The following is a 16,449-nucleotide window of genomic DNA, read 5'->3' as shown; positions in this document are numbered from 1 at the left end:
AAGGACTTCATTTCTTTTGTGAGGGGTATTGTCATGTATTCTGATTGTATTCACAAAACCTGGAATTTTCTGTGCACCTTTGTACACACAAAGATAGGCTACCACCTGCCCTTCCTAACCCAATTCCTTTCCATCCCATGTACCCTGTCTTAGCTCCCTTTTAATCAATAAAACAATTGCTCAATCAACAAGCATTTATTGATCATCTTGTGTGTGCCCAGCACTGTTACAGTCTTGGGTATATATACAGACAGGTCTAAGATATGACAACTGCCCTCCAAGTACTTACAGTGAACTTTTGAGATCACACAGACAGACAGACAGATACACACACACACACACACACACACACACACACACACACACACACACGCACATACGAGAACTATCAATCAAAATTATGACTAATAAGCATTAAGTGATTTATATATTGGGAGTTGGAGGAGGGAGAGGTAAGAGCAGAAAGGAGTGGTCAGAGAAGTCTCGATGAAGGAGGTGATGACGAGCAAGTTCTCCAAGCATGGGAATGCCTTAGTGAAGAGGAAATGACTTCCAGGTCGGTAAACCAGCTTGAACATGGTGGATATAGGAAAGGCATGTTAGAGGAAACCTCACGTACAGGCCTCCCTTGCTGGCACTGACGTTTTGACGAGGCGTGCTGGACATCTTCTGAAGCTGGTGATATTAGGCTGGTGGGGGGTGGAAAGAACGTCTCTTGTTTCTGATCCCCACGCATCACAGAGGAAACGGAGCATTTTAAGACCTTGATAGTGAAACTGTTTGGCTGAGAACCATTCTCTGTTCTCCCACTTCGAGCACAATCCCAAGCAGCAGTCCGCCTATCACTCAGGTCATAAACAGATGTTCCACACTGGAGACCTTGCACACCGGCCAAAATATCTTCTGAAGGGCCATGACAGAGGATTCGAAGTGCCCAATGACCTATCTGGTGCTGTGGTCTTTCGGAGGCACTGTAGGGCTCTGAGTATAGACCCAAGAGGTTGTTTTTCCATGAAGTCTGAAGGTTCTGGTAGGGCTGCCTCTCTGAAACAGTAGGGGCACACACACAGCCACCATACATGTTCGCCTAGCTTCTCGGATACCACAGTCCTTATTCTTTCTTGGCCAGGGTTAAAGAGTAGGTTCTTTCTTAGTCCTCTGCAGTTCGCCATGTTGAAGGGCAGTTCTAGAAAAACTGGTTTGCTGTTCCCAAGGAAACCTTTGGCTAGAGCTCCAAGTCTTGTGGTTTAGCCAGGAGGCTAGGTCGGACACCCCAGAGGGAGGCAGAGGCTTCAGTAGTGGTTGTTAACTGCAGCTTCTGGGTAACTCCGCGGTGGAGTCGGAGTGCTGCAGCCTTGCACTTGTCCATTCTCCTCCTGGGCTTTTCTCCAGCTGTGCTTCGCCAAGGGTATGGGGATGAGAGGACATGCCCTGAGAAGTGATTCTGACGATTTGCCGGTCCCAGATTGCCTTCCATCCTGCACCCACTTGCTTTCTGCTGGATGCCACGAGGTGTCTTTCCTTCAGTTCATTCACAGCCCAGTCTGGACACGCTCGCTGCATTCATAACAAAAGTGGGAGAGAGGCTTAGGCCTGCTACAGATCAATCCATGTCTTTGGATGGAGGGTTGAGAAGGGAGCTAGAGCTGTGCTCACAGAAGCCACCACTCCTTCTTTCTGTCCCCCAGCCATTGGTAAGAGCCAACCTCAGCCAGAGGGGGAAGGTCTTCTGCTCACAGATGGTCAGTCAGTAGGATATGATTAGTAAGTTGGGGGCACAGATTTCCAGGTAAACCAAAGGTCAGAGGAGCACCTCTGGGCTTAGCCAAAAGTGGCAGGGATGGGATTGGGAGTTTGGGGTTGAGCAGTCAAAGTACAGGAGGTGCCTTGGTGGGGCAGGGTAAGGAAAATTGAAAAGCTGACTTGGTGAGGGTCCTTGCAATTGGACCTACGTGCCACCACACCCGTCTCCATCTCTGCCTTCAGTCCATCGGATGGCCAAAGTCAGTCTAGCCTCAGCAGCACCTTACACATGGTTCAGTGGCAACATACCTTGCCTGTGACCCTCAGGGCATTGTCTGCTACTTTTTCTTTACAGTCCCAGCCGCCACCCCACCCCACCCCCAGCTCCGGCCCCCGGTTCTTCACACGTACCCAGTCAGGCTGTAGGAGTTGAACTCATTCTTGGCTTTGGGCTGTTGCCCAGGCCTTGGAGAGCTCCTTGTGGTAAGAGGCTGGGCCTGGTAGCCATCATAGTAGTTGGTACGATTTCCCTGAGGCGAGCAGGAAAAGCAGAGGATGACTCCAGCTACCAGCTGAGAAGAGGGCTGAAATAATGCCCAAGTAAAGGGCCTCTCCGATCTCAAATTTCATGCTGTCAGGAACCAGTGGTGAGTAGAAGTCCCGAAGGATGCCATGAAGATTCCAGGCAACTGGGATAAAACCCAGGATGCCACCAAGGATGAAGAAAACTCCACCCACTACAGCCACTCTGTCCTTAGCTCGAGAATCCTGGCAGAACACTGTGCATCTCATGCCCACCACAGAGATAATGCAGGCCAGTGAGGACATTGCGCTGGATGTCACCATCATGGCCTGGGCAGCCTGGATGTCAGCAGGAAGTCCTAGAAGTGTACTGTAGATATCACACTGGGTGATGCCTGTGCTGTGTGTAGCACACTCCATCCAGAGGCCCTTGGAAAAGCCAACCGCTGTCACAATGCTGGCACCAACGTAAGAACTCGTTCGCCAGTTGGGAAGCAGCATGGCAATCGATGTGCCTAAAAGCCCCAAAAGGCCTAGGACGTAGCCCACCAGTTGCACGCCGAGGGAGGCCATGGCAGACCTCTCAACAGAAGTCCCTTCGGAGCCCGCTCGCTTGTCTTTTGGCTGCTGCTTTTGTTTCTTGGATCCCGGACTCTAATCCCTCATTTCACAGTGTCTCTGGCCAGCTGACTTCTTTCCTCCTTACAAGTATCTGTGGGTGGCCACAAGCAGGCTCAAGAAGGCATCTAGAAAACCTTAAAAAAAAAAAACCCATAAACCAGATTAAATATTGACCAGAAGCTTATGAGAAACCAGAAAACGCTGGATGCCTTTTGACCTTTGTTATCTTTAAAAATAACACATGAGAAAGGAAAAAAAAAAACTTTGGAAGTAGAGCCAAAATGTCATCACCTCCTGCGTAGGCACATGCTCTAGGTTGGCAGCCAGACAAAAGGCAGGGGCAAGACAGGTGGCTGCTTTCCGAGAAGGTAGTGGTGGCAATAGTAGTTGTGGTGTGTTAACGCCACAGTTAGTCTCCAAGGCCTGCTATTTAACATATTGCCAAGCAACCACACCATGGGGCCCCTCAGTTGCAGACTGAGGCCAAACTCCAGGAGACTGGATCATGTGGAACAAGTCTTAGAATGTGGCCTTGGACTCCAGTTAGTCAGAGGCTACTTGAATTGCCAAGGGACTAAAGAGTAGAGGCTTAGCCAGGAATCTTTTTGCCTATGGCAATAATGTCCTTCCAGGGCAGATCAGGGTAGGGTAACAAAGCTTTCTCTCCGTTGTCTGAGAGATCAGGTCTTTCTAGCTTGATCAGATCCCTCTGTGCAAGGTCACATAAGGGCCCCTAAAGGTGTAGCACACACACACACAGGGTATTTCCTGTCCCCTCTCCTAACAGATGATCCCATGACCAGCCTCTCAGATGACATGGGAGGACTCTAGAGAAAAAGCTCTTCCAGGTCCCAGGAGTCCTCAAGGTCCCTGGCTTCTTGGAGATGGTAGAAAAGGTGGAGGGGAGGGAAGCGAAGCTGCCCCATCCAGTATTAGAGGGCTTTGCAAGAGGTAGGCAGGCATTCGGTGATATATGGGACTTTGCAGTGTTAGGAGATTCCTCACTCTTTTCCAAGGCTCAAGATACAAAGTTCAAAGTTACACACCTCCCCCCACCTTCTGCAGGACTGTTCAGCCCACAAATTTTCAACCCAATACAACATTGCTACTCCATCTTCACCTTCATCCAAAAAAATGGGGCGGGGGGGGGGGGGGTCGGCTGGAGAGATAGTTCAGTGGTTAAGAGCGCTAGTTGCTCTATCAGAGGACCTAGGTTCAATTCCCGGCATCTACATGGGGGCTCTGAACTGTCAGTAACTCCAGCTCCAGTTCTGATTTCTTTTTCTGGCCTCTGCGAGCACCTGACACACAAGTGATGCATAGACATACATACAATCATAACACTCATATGCATTAAAATAAAACATAAATGTTTGAAAATTCCTCTTTCCTGTTGCTCAGGGATCCATTCTTTCCTGAATTAAAACTCTAAAGATGAACAAGCACACCTGCTCTATTACCTAATCTGTTCCCTACCCAAATCCAAATTTTCAGTGGTAACTCTCCTAGTAGTCAACAGAGGCAAAGAGATCTAACAAAAAATTCTGGGAGGAGGAGATTGGGGTTTAGCTCAGTGGGAGCACGGAAAATTTCATGACAACCTCCTTTGCCATTTTCAAAAGAACACAGCACCTCTCCCTCTGTACCTCCTGACCAATTCTTGCCTGGGTCCCATGTTGTCACCAAATGGTAACCCTCTTCAGACCAATATCCCAGGAGTGATCCTTGACGCCCTGCTCCTGTTTATCCCTGCATCTTGTAACTACGAAGTTACACTAGTCCTGTCTTCTGAGTTACTCAAAATGTGGGACTCTCCTTTCTCATTTCCACCACTACTTCCTAATTCAGGGTTTTGTCATTCTCCCTTCCTGGCCTCGGGAAACACCAGTTTTGTAACTGCTTTTCCTTCCAGTCTTGTCTCTTCAAATTCAGTCTCTGTATGGTTGTCAGGATGGTCCTTAAACACATTAATCTGAAGAGGTCATTTGCATGTGTGCCTACATGTGCCTACATGTAGGTGTGTGGATACACACACAAATATTCACGGGGTTGCCGGGGAGGGATGCCACTTGATGCATAAACCTGTAGAGACTAGACCTTGACTTCAGGTATCTTCCTTGGTTTTTCTCCATCTTATGTTGTTTGTTTGTTTGTCTGTTTGTTTGTTTGTTTTTTGGGACAGGGTCTCTCTGTGTAGCCCTGGCTGTCCTGGAACTTGCTCTGTAGACCAGGCTGGCCACAAACTCACAAAGATCCATCCACCTCTGACTTCTGAGTACTAGGATTAAAAGGCTTTCCACCACCACCACCACCTGGCATGTTTTGATTTTTTGATAATTTATTTTGTCATGCATCTATGCATACATGTGTGTGTATGTGGAGGTCAAAGGAGCGCTTTGTGGGGAGTTGGTCCTCTCCTTCCATCGTGTGAGTTCTGATGATCAAATGCAGGTTGTTAGACTTGGCAGCAAGTGCCTTTACTCACTAAGCTGTATCGTCACCTTCTGTCTTTTTTTTTTTTCTTAAGATGGTCTCTCACTAAACCTGGAGCTTGTTGTTTTGGCTGGCAAGTGAAACCTTGTGATCTACCTCCTCCTCACCCACTCTGAGTGTACACACCTCCACACCCGGATTTATTTTTTACATTCTTCTTGGGATCTGAACTAAAGTCATCATGCTTTCACAACAAATCACTACTCTTAAGACATTCCAATGGCCCACTGTTGACCAAAGGATAGAATTCAAAGGATAAAATCCAGATTTGTTTGAACTCCATGACCTCCCAAGAGTCACCTCTTGCTGTCAACCTGCTCATACTCCATATTGTGGCTGAACTAAGTTCTTCTCAGCTCTTCAATCATGTCATGCGGTGTTTTGCTCCCACGTCTGAGTACAGGCTGTACTGAAAAGAACATCTTGAGGACTTAGCTTGGATATCTTCTGTTCTAGACATGGTCCAGTGCTCCTCCTCTGTGTTTTTTTCTGAAGATTTATTTATTTATTTTCATTTCATTTATTTATTTATTTTGGGTTTTCGAGACAGGGTTTCTCTGTGTAGTTTTGGTGCCTGTCCTGGATCTCACTCTGTAGACCAGGCTGGGTTTGAACCCACAGAGATCCACCTGGCTCTGCCTTCCAAGTGCTGGGATTAAAGGCGTGCACCACTGCCGCCACCGCTGCCGCCACCCCCCACCCACCCAGCAAGCTTATCTATTTTTATGTGTGAAAATGTTTTGCCTGTGTGGATGTCTGTGTGCCCATATGTGCAGGGCCCTTGGGTACCAAAAGAAGGCATTGGATACCCTGGAACTGGAGTTATAGATGTTTATGAGCCAACATATAGGTGCTGAGATTTGAACCTGGGTCCTCTGGAAGAGCTTTCAGTGCTATTAACCACTGAGCCATCTCTCCGGACAGTCTTCGCTATCCTTATAGTACCTTATGTTCATGCACTTCCATCATCACTGTAGTAACAATAATAAGAGCAACACACATACTGCTTATTGCATCCTTTCTGTCGTTTTCTGTTTTGTTTTGTTTCGAGAAAGCATTTCACTCTGTAGGGCAGGCCTGCCTGGAACCCACTGTGTAGCCCGAACTAGCCTCAAACTTGGGATCTTCCTTCCTCAGCCATCCAAGTGCTAGGAATACAGACATGCACCCTTGTGCCCAGATACATAGTGTTTCTCGTGAGACTATTATAAGTACTTTATATGAGTTAATTCATTTGATTACATCAACTATTTCATGATAGATATACCAATATTCTCTACTGTTTAATAGGTGAGAAAATTAAGGTCATCATATACTTGTGTTATATTGTAAGTTCCTATTTAAACTCATTTCCTCTCCTGGTATGGGGGCTACTTGATGGCATCAAGGATGTCCTTTATGTCTGTATTTCATGAGCCTTACACAATGCCCTACCCCCCAAATAACTCTTTAAACATACCTTTTGCTAAAAAAAAAAATGGGGACGGGGGTCTTTCTATGTAGCCCTGGCTGGTCTGGTATTTGCTGTGTACTCCAGCCTGCCCTTGAACTCCTACCTCTATCTCCTAAAGGCCGGGACTACAAGCAGGCACCAGCTCCCCCTAGCTTCAAACCCATCATTTTAATGAAAGACTAAAAGCAGTGAACAGGTTTGACAGGCCCCAGAGACTATAATGAGTCAGCGAACATTGCTGAGAAAGGATTACCCAAAGTGTTAGCCCGTGCAGAGAATGAAGGGGATCAGAAGAAAAGGAGATAACTGGAGGGAGCACACAATGAAGAAATAGTTACACTCTCTCTCTCTCTCTCTCTCTCTCTCTCTCTCTCCCTCCCTCCCTCCCTCCCTCCCTCCCTCTCCATTTACTGACTATCTTGCCTGTGTAGTTGAAGGTGAAAAGCATGCTAAACCTGTGTCTTGCTCTCACAGCCTAGGACACATGGTTAGTTAGCCCTGTTTGTCAGCACTGCTGTGACCACAGTATCTATGTAAAGCAAGGCAGATACGAGGGTTCACTTAGCAAACTCGGCCATTAACAGCTATGACAGGGGGCAAGTTCTTTCCTGGCACCGGTTTTCTTCTGCTATTCTGGTCACAACTGTGCCTATCCAGGTTGCAGATGCACATCTCAGCAAGGCCTTCGGCAACCCTGCTTCTCCGTTATAGACATGGCCCTGTGAATAGTTTGCATTTCCAATACATTTTAAAGCCCCCTTCCCTCCTCCCACCTCACTATGCAGCTATACCTGCCAGTCTGGACCTTACTCTTTTCAGCCGACCTTCTTAACCCTTTCGATACTGCTATCTCCACTTCACCTCTGCACACACTTCTCTGCTGGAGCCTTGCTTCTTCCGCTTTGGCCCCCCACTCAGAATGCTCTGGTCAAAGTCAACCATTTCCTCATTCTAACGTCTAATACTCATCTATCTACCACCTTGCTTTGCCCCTCTTCTTCAGAAAGCTGACTTCTCCATTGTTTTCTCTAGTGCTTCCCATGTTGTCGTTCCTCTTTCTCTCTTTTTGAAGACAGGACTTCCAAATGTCGCTGTGGCTGGTGTGGTACTCACTATGCAGCCCAGGGTGGCTTCGAACTCCCAACAAATCCTCTTGCCTTAGTTTGACAAGGGCTGTTAATTCCATACCTCTCCCATAGATCTCTCTTTTGAACTCAAGGTTTGCAGAGTCGACTGCATTTGGAATGACCACCCATGAATGTATTAATGTATTAATGGCACCTCAGACTTAACACATACAAAGCTGAAGACTCCCTGCTCGTCTTTTCCCATCCTCAAACTACTCATACAGTATGCCCTATTGCAGTAACCCAAGCCAGTAAGCCTTGAATCTTCAGTTTTTCTGTTTTTTTGTTTTGTTTTGTTTTTTGTTGTTGTTGTTGTTTTTGGTTTTGAGATAAGGTCTTGCTACATAGCCCAGGCTGACCTTGAACTTGTGGCAACCCTTCTACTTCAGTCTCTGAATTCTGGGATTATAAGAATGTGCCACCCCACAGTTGACTTCTTCACATTTCTTGACATATAATCATAATGAAGTCATGCCAGGTATACCTTCAAAACAAAACACAAATGTATCTGTTTCTCTCCCTCTGCACTGCCCAAACCTTAGTTTAGACCACACAGCCAACATCTCTTATCTACAGGAAATCACGTACCCTCAGATTGGTCTCGCTAATTCCACTTCAGCTCTGCCCCTGCAATCAGTCATCAAGCCAGTCACATAGGATCTCTCTAACGTGTAAATCCAGTCATAACTGTCATGCTACCCCTTGCCATGCTTAAAAGACTTTTGGAACTTTTGATTCCTTTCAAGATAAGGTTTGCTCTCCTAGGAAACCAGGGAATGTTTTCTGTTGTCTGACCTCATCCTTTTCTTCTGAGTTTCATCTCTAACCATTAACCTCCCATTTCATGCCGTATGCCTTTAGGCTAACCTCCCCCCATGCATGTTCACACACATGCACACCATTTCAGCTGTATCTGAGCAGCTGCAGTTCTCTCCATCTCCCTTTGTGTTCAAGCTTTGCCATCCACCATTTGCCCGGAGACTTGCTGGTCGTCCTTTAGTGTTATAATCATCCATTTTTGAGAACTGTTCTTGGACACTCCTCCATTCCTTGTCCAGGCTGAGTTGAATACCTTCCCTTCAAACACGCAGAAGGGTGGAGAACTACCTTAAAGATAGGAAAGGACTCCTGGCTCTCAGAGAAGCAGCTTGGTGGCACATACCTGTAATCCCAGCACTCAGGAGGTAGAGAAAGAAGTATGGTGAGTTAAAGGCCAACTTGGGCTACATAGGGAGTTCTAGGTCAGTGTCAGTTACCATAGCAAGACTCTGTCTCAAAAACAAGCAACCAAAACCAAAACAGCAGACAGGTGGTGGTGGTGGTGGTGCATGCCTTTAATCCCAGCACTCGGGAGGCAGAGCCAGGCAGATCTCTGTGAGTTCGAGGCCAGCCTGGTCTACAGAGCGAGATCCAGGACAGGTACCAAAACAACACAGAGAAACCCTGTCTTCAACAACAACAAAACCAAGCCAGCAACCCTCAGTTTCCCCAAGAAAATCAAAGTTCTCCAAGGGTAAAACCTCTCCTGAGAGCCAGGCCTGACTTAGTAGTTGTGAGAGGAAAGTATCTGTGAGTGCAGTCAAGAAAAGGCCTTACCTGAAGGCCGGAGTCTTCACAAAGGGAGCTGCCATAGCTGAGCAGCCAGAAGGGGCACTACTAGAGTTTACTCAAATGGGGAAAGTGGCTCCCTGGGAGTTCCTTCTCCCATAGGGTCAGGAAGACAAGGTTGAAAAACTAGCAAGTGACTGGGTGATGAGGTGAGCTAGGCTGGATTCATCTTTGGTGAGCAGTAGCACTGAGGGCAGACACTGTGAAGATAAATGGTCCTGCCTGAGTGGCCAAAGCTCTTGTTTCTTGTCTCAGTTGTACCTACAACTTGTTGAAGAAATCCCCTGAGTTCTTTATGCCTGACTTTGTTTATCAGTAAGGTTTTCTTCACCTTGAATTAGGTAGTAGAGAGAGGAGGTCATTTTTTTTTTTTTTTTTTTTTTTTTTTTTTTTTTTTTTTTTTTTACAAATGCAGAGGACTAGAAAGCTGCTATTTGAAGCAGAGGGCTTTATAAGAAACTTTTCTTTCAGGGGTCCTCCTGAAAGCCAGGTGCCAGAGACTCTAGGCCTTGCTAGATGAAGTCGTCCCCTGGGAGTGAATCCAACATCCTCCATGGCCAAAAGCTGGCGGAGAAAGCTTCCTTCTGGACCCTTACCTAATCTTCCTTAGGGCAGGGATTGAAAGTGCAGGGGAAGATTAAGAGGGTCAAGTCTGACTTAACTCCTTCTCACCAGGGCAGTCCCTTGATAGTTTTCCCATCTGTGGTGCCTGGTGTGTCTCTATGGAGGATGCTCTTAGAAACAAGAGTGTGACAGGACCATAAAGAGTCTCTGGCTCAAGGAAGGACCTGGTATAGCCTTCTGTTAAGAACGGAAGCCATCAGATCCTGTTTGCCGGTCATCCTCATGTTCCCATCCCTTGAGTTTAGAGCTCCTGGGAGGAATCTGAGACTGTCAATCCCTCCCCTGTCCCCCACTGCCACATCCCAAGGGCTCAAGTGGGTGTAGAAGCCATCTCTTTGCAGTCCACCTCTCCGTACCGGTTGATGGATGGCAGCTACGGGGATTGCACCCGGTGAGGGATTTTATAATTGTCTTTAAAAAGAAGTTTCTTTTTGTCCAGATCACCAAAGTCAAAGCAAGCATACTTTAAAGCACTGGGAAACACAGAAATGAAGGATTTGTGAGACAAAAATCTGCCACTGTCTCCCTATCAGTGCTATGAGTGTTTTGGCTCCAACTCCATTTTTGAAGAGCACTTGAAAAGAACAGTGCCTGAGATGGGGGCATTCGTGGAGAGCAGCTGAGGGGTTTGAAAGGAGAGTCACGGGGAACCCACCTTCTGTTGCCCCATAAGATCTCATGCCCAGGGGGACACTGGAGCTTTCCATTCTGCTTTGCCCCGTGTTGGTCCAGCAAACGGGAAAGCTCCAGCCCTCCTCCTCCTCCCTTATTCTCCCGAATTCCTTCATTTCGGATCTGAAGACTGGATCTTCTGGCCCTTCACCTTAAAAGACGGCAAACCTTGTTACAACTTGAAGAAAACACATAGTGCCAACCCACGTGCCCACTTCCATAGCCTCCCCTCAGCATCCCAAGGGAGCCCACCCTGACTCCGTCATGGGCTCTGGTGACTGCAGCTGGCTTTGAAACCACCCACATAAGTGAGCCTGAAGGATGACAACTGCATCAGGATACTTACAGAGTAGCTGTTCTTTGGAAGAGCTCCTGCTGAAGAGATGCTCCCGGGGACAGAGGACTGGTCCTGAGAAAGGCGAACCGCTTCCAAGGGGCCACAGGCTGTGGTGATAAGGGATTTCTAATTGTTAGCCACAGCTTTTCAAAAATCCACCTGTAAATCTGAGCCTTCTTACAGATGAGAATTAAACCCCTGGAGGCTGGAACAGATTGAGGTACTCTTTAAGAAATGTTTGGTGGGTTTTATGTTTACCCTGTCAAAAACTCCAGCTGGGCTTTTGTGTGGTGGACCTCTGTGGGGAGGGGGATTGGGGCCAAGGAGGAATTTAGAACATTCCTGCTTTGGGGGGAGGGGAGAGAAGGGTGTTCTGTTATGCCCATTAGGTGTCCCTGGCTTGCAGCCCCAAGGCTCAGCAGGAAGTAAGCCTCATAAACAGGGCCTGGGTGAAGGAGGGCCTAAGTGTGGCCTGGCACTGCAGCCCTGTGCTGCAAGGCCTCCAGAAACTCTTTAACTCACTGTGGTTCTTTGGTAAGGTCCCCAGCCCTACTCCCCCTCCAAAGCCAACTTCCCAAGAGAAAGCAAGTGTACCATAGATCTGAATTTTTACGGTGGAAACCTGGGCTCTCGCAGGCCCAACAAACTAGGTTTAGGCACTGTCTCTACTACACCGATTAAAGACACAAGTTAGAGCAAAAGCAGAGAAAGGAGATTTATTCAGTAGGGTAACTCTGGGAAGAAGAAGAAATAAGGGAGCTCAGGGATCCTGCAAGTCCATCTTCAGGGTGTTGACAGGAGGATTAGGTTTCTGGAGAAGAAACGTGTGCATGATTGAGCAATCCTGGGCATGGGGCAGCCCTATCCATCAATGATTGTCTGTTGTCTCTCCCTCCTCTCTGTCCTGCAAGGTGGTCTGATAACCCCTGTGAAATCTCTGCCTTGGTAGCAAGTTCCTCCTTTGCCTAACAAAGGCTTCTTTCCCATCAGGCCTCAGCCTTGCCTGCTCCCATCAGATTTCAATTTTGCCCTGCCCCCAGCATGAGACCCCTGGGGAAATTTTTGTTCTTTCTGCTTGATTTTTTCTCAATGGTCTGATAGTCAAAGGGAGAGACATAGGCATCTCTTTTTCAAACATATTCTCTCTGGGCTAGGGAATGTAGGTCAGCCTGGTAGAGAGCTTGGTTTGATTCTTAGCACCCATAAAACTAGGCATGGAGCCCAGGCCTCTAACCTGGGATGGGAGGTGGAGGCAGGAGGTTCAGAAGTTCAAGGTAAGTTTGAGACCAGTTGAGACCTGACCTAAAAAAAAAAATTAAGCTGAATGTATGAGTGTAGTCTCCCTTTCTCCTGCCCTTTCTCCTTCTTCTCCTCCTTCCTCCATCCTTCCCAGAAAAAGAATCTCTTTTCTCCTGCCAAGAGAGATTACAGATGCTCTGTGGGTTCAGAGCAGGTCCTGCACAGTGAGCCTGATGAAGCTACCATAATAATAGGCTTCCTCCCCCCCCCAAACACAGAAGTACTAAATTGCCATTGGAGCCCCCTCAAAAGTTCTGTATGATTAGGTTCCTCACCAAGTAGAACAAAAATTTTCCTTTTTTTTTTTTTTGTAATTGTGACAGGCTCTCTATGTAGCCCAGGCTAGCCTCAAATTCACTATGTACCCCCTGGTCTAGAACATGTAGCAATCCTTTTATCTCCTAAGTACTGGGATTTACACACATGAATCATTATGTCTGATGCTGTTGAAAAGAATTCAGAGGCTGAAATGTTCCCAGAATGCTACTGGCCAGTGAGAATCACTGCTAACATTTTGAAACCATTAATGGGAATACACTTTACAAAACCGAATCCCACTATATCTATGATTCTGTAACCTATCATTTCTAAAGACTGTATCAAGGAGCTGTTCCCATATCAATTAAAAACCAGAGCTTTTTAAATCTCCAATACCTACATTGCATTCTACCATGTAAAATGATGTCTTTAACCATAAACAGACATTTTGTCATATACCACTTTTGTTAGTACAAAATCTCATCTTTCCACATAACCCTAACAAATTCCTAGGCCTAGAATTGCTTAATTACAGATGATTTAGTTGTAAAGGCTAATACACTATATTATAAAACTAAGATGGCTGCTGCTGTTTCCAGTGAAGAAACTTAAGCCCCACGAGGTGAGAGAACAAACTACCCAGCAACTCAAGGTGAGTTGGACCTGGTATCTAGGTGTCTAGTTGAGTCAACTTTCAGGTGAACACACTGGGACTCCGTCGGGTCAGGGGCCACTATGCAGTTGGTGGTGCTATGCCCTGTGCTAGTACTTTGTGGTGGTGGTGGTGGTGGGCTTTTCCCACGCATCTCTCACTGAGCTAATACAGAGCAAAAGCACGCCTGAGTACTAAACGTGGCCCACTCTGGACTTGGACTCATAATCAGTGTATTTTAGGTGGTTTTTTTTTGTTTGTTTGTTTTTTGGTTTGTTTTGTTTTTGTTTTTAGTACTATCAAAGCAGATTTGTTGCCTAGGGAGAATTCAGCGAAGCAAATCAGAATTCATCCTCCTTTCTAAGATAGCCCATCCCTGCCTAGCAGGTATGAACTGGTCACTGATCCCCCTAACAGTACTCCTGCACAAGAGGCTCTTCAGGATTGTCCCCCTTGGCAGGCTGGGACAAGCTAAGGTCAGTGAGGCCTGAACTCAGGCCTAGGGACTCAGCATGAAAGCAGGCAAGGCTGTAGGGGCAAGAAGGATAACATGCTAATCCTCTAACCAGCTCTGTGACCTTGAGCAAATCTTTCCATCCTCTTTTTTCCAGGCTCCCCACAGCTGACTCTTCAAGCCTGAACTAATGAATCTGAAAGTGTTTTGACACTTAGAAAAGGCTGGTTGAAGGCAAGATGTTTGACTTGGTGGTGGGGCAGCTTATCAGCTCTCAGTGATACTGTGCAACCAAGGAAAGGCAGAATCTCGGGGACAGGTGCCAGGGCGGATGAGGGCACTGTGTTCGAAGGATGTGGTTACTGCGTTGGCAAGCATTCAAGGACTAGGTTCTAACAATGCTTCATACAGGTCGGCAGTGACAGATCCTGGTGGCCCCACGCCAAAGTGTATAAGCCCTGGATTTCGAGGTTGGGAGGGATCTTAGTAATCATTCTGCTGAGACCCCCAGCGGAGATCCAGCCAACCTACCTAGGTAGAGGATGGAGTAGGATGCAAAGGAAAGGGGAGAGCAGCAGTTTGGGGAGGGGAGTGTCTGGTTAAGGAGAAGAATGTGTAGTGTGAGAACAAAAGGAGGAAACTAAAGGTCTGAAAAGTGATGAGGAAAAGAGAGTGGAAGAGAGGAGAGAGCAGTCTGAGGAAGAGAATGTAAGTCATGTAGGTAAAGCAAGGTCTCGAAGGAGAGAGAAGAGACCATGTGATGAAAAGAGAAGTCTGGAGTTGAGGATATAGCTTAAGAGGCAGAATGTTAGCCAGGCGGCGGTGGCTCATGCCTTTAATCCCAGCACTCGGGAGGCAGAGGCAGGTGGATCTCTGTGAGTTCAAGTCCAGCCTGGTCTACAGAGTGAGATCCAGGAAAGGCACCAAAGCTACACAGAGAAACCCTGTCTCAAAAAACAAAACAAAAACAGGTAGAATGTCTAACATGCAGGAAGCCTGGGGTTCTATGTAGCATGACACAAAGCTGGCCAATTGTTTATGCCCATGATCCTTATACAACCAGAGGCTGAAGCAGAATTGCCATGGATTCACGACTAACCTAAGGTACATGGTGAGTTTCGAGCTAACCTGGACTACAAAATGAGATTATGTCTCAAATAATAACAATGAACAGAACAACGAGAAGGAAACAAAAGTTGTCTAGAGAGAGAAATAACAGCAGCTTGAGACAAAACTAAGGAGGAAAGGACTCTGGGAAGAGTTGGGGGGTGGGGCAGGGGAGAGATTCGAGAGATTGCTACCTGACCATTCCACCAGACCAAGACATACTTGTCACCATTGGCCCCATGCCACCAAGTCCAATGAGACCTTAGCTTCCCTCATTTCTATACAGCTTTCTATACCCTCCGTGAGTGCCCTGTGAGGTACTCCTTTTGGCTGCTGACACACCGCTCCCATGGTTTCTCACCCTACCTCTTGAACTCCTTTTTCCTTGGCTCTTTCTCCTCTGTCAGACAATAAGGTTTGGTGTTTCATAAAAGTAGAGAGTAGAATAATGATTACCAGAGCCTCAGAAGGACATGGAATGAGGGCAATGAGGAGGCAATGGTTAACGGGCACATTGGTGCAATTGTATAGAGCAGAGAGCTTCTAATGTGCCATGTCATCATAGGTTACTTATGGTTGACAACAATTAATGTTTAATGTTTCAAAATAGCCAGTGAAGAGGATCGTGAATGCTTCCCATACAAGGAAGTATTATTTGAGCTGGGGCAGGGGAGGTGTCTTGGCTGTTAAGAGCACTGACTGCTCTTCCACAGGACCTCAGTTTGATTCCTAGCCTACACATGGCTGCTTACAACCATCTGTAACTCCAGCTACAGGGGATCCAATGCCTCCTTCCAGCCTCTGAGGGCACTATACACATGTGGTGCACAGAAATACATCCATACACATAAAATAATAAAATACAAAGGAATTTTAAAGACTTTTCTGGAGTTAGGGTTGCATCAGTTATCCTGATGTAATCATTACATAACTCGAGAAATCTACGGAGTCTGCTTAAAGGGTAAATGAATTTATTAGGGAGGAAGACTCACTACAGCACAGAAGATTTATCTTAGGGTACTGGAAGTTTGAGGTACAGTCCAACGCTGTTCTCCTGCCTGGGTCTGTTGCAGCATCCAAGCCCGTAAGGGAGAGAAGAGAGTGGTATATGTGTGTCTGAGGTCTTAGGGGTAGCCCTGAGCCATTATGCTCCAGGGGCAGGCACTTCAATGTCACAGATTGGCAGGACAGTTACCTGCCACATCCCTAGGGGTGGTGCTTCAAGTCATAGCTAGAACAAGTATCCACTACATCTACACACTGTACATATGTATCAAAACATCACACTGCGTTCCATATTATGGGCCAGTTACAAGTCCAAACAATTTTAGGTGGCTGGGTTTATAACTAAGTGGTAAAGTGCTTGCTCGGTATACTGATGGCCCAAGGTTCCCTTTCCAGCACCTCCAAAATTGTTTTAAAATATGGACATTTCTAGCAAGAGTGGGAGGGAAATAAGAGAGAGTAGAGGAAATAATT

General features: G+C 46.7%; 1 protein-coding gene across 1 annotated transcript; it reads right to left on the bottom strand.

Annotated features, from left to right (window-relative positions):
• Positions 1 to 2,144: 2,144 nt before the first annotated feature.
• On the bottom strand, positions 2,145 to 11,394 carry Cldn2 (claudin 2). Its single transcript, XM_028895132.2, is given in 3 exon segments — positions 2,145 to 2,315; positions 2,317 to 3,020; positions 11,210 to 11,394. Coding segments are annotated over 2 exon segments (693 nt in total). The 5' UTR covers positions 2,839 to 3,020; positions 11,210 to 11,394.
• Positions 11,395 to 16,449: the final 5,055 nt, after the last annotated feature.

Source organism: Peromyscus leucopus, chromosome X, assembly GCF_004664715.2.
Source record: "Peromyscus leucopus breed LL Stock chromosome X, UCI_PerLeu_2.1, whole genome shotgun sequence".
In the NCBI taxonomy this organism is placed as follows: Eukaryota; Metazoa; Chordata; class Mammalia; order Rodentia; family Cricetidae; genus Peromyscus; species Peromyscus leucopus.
This window is presented reverse-complemented; position numbering and strand designations above follow the sequence as displayed.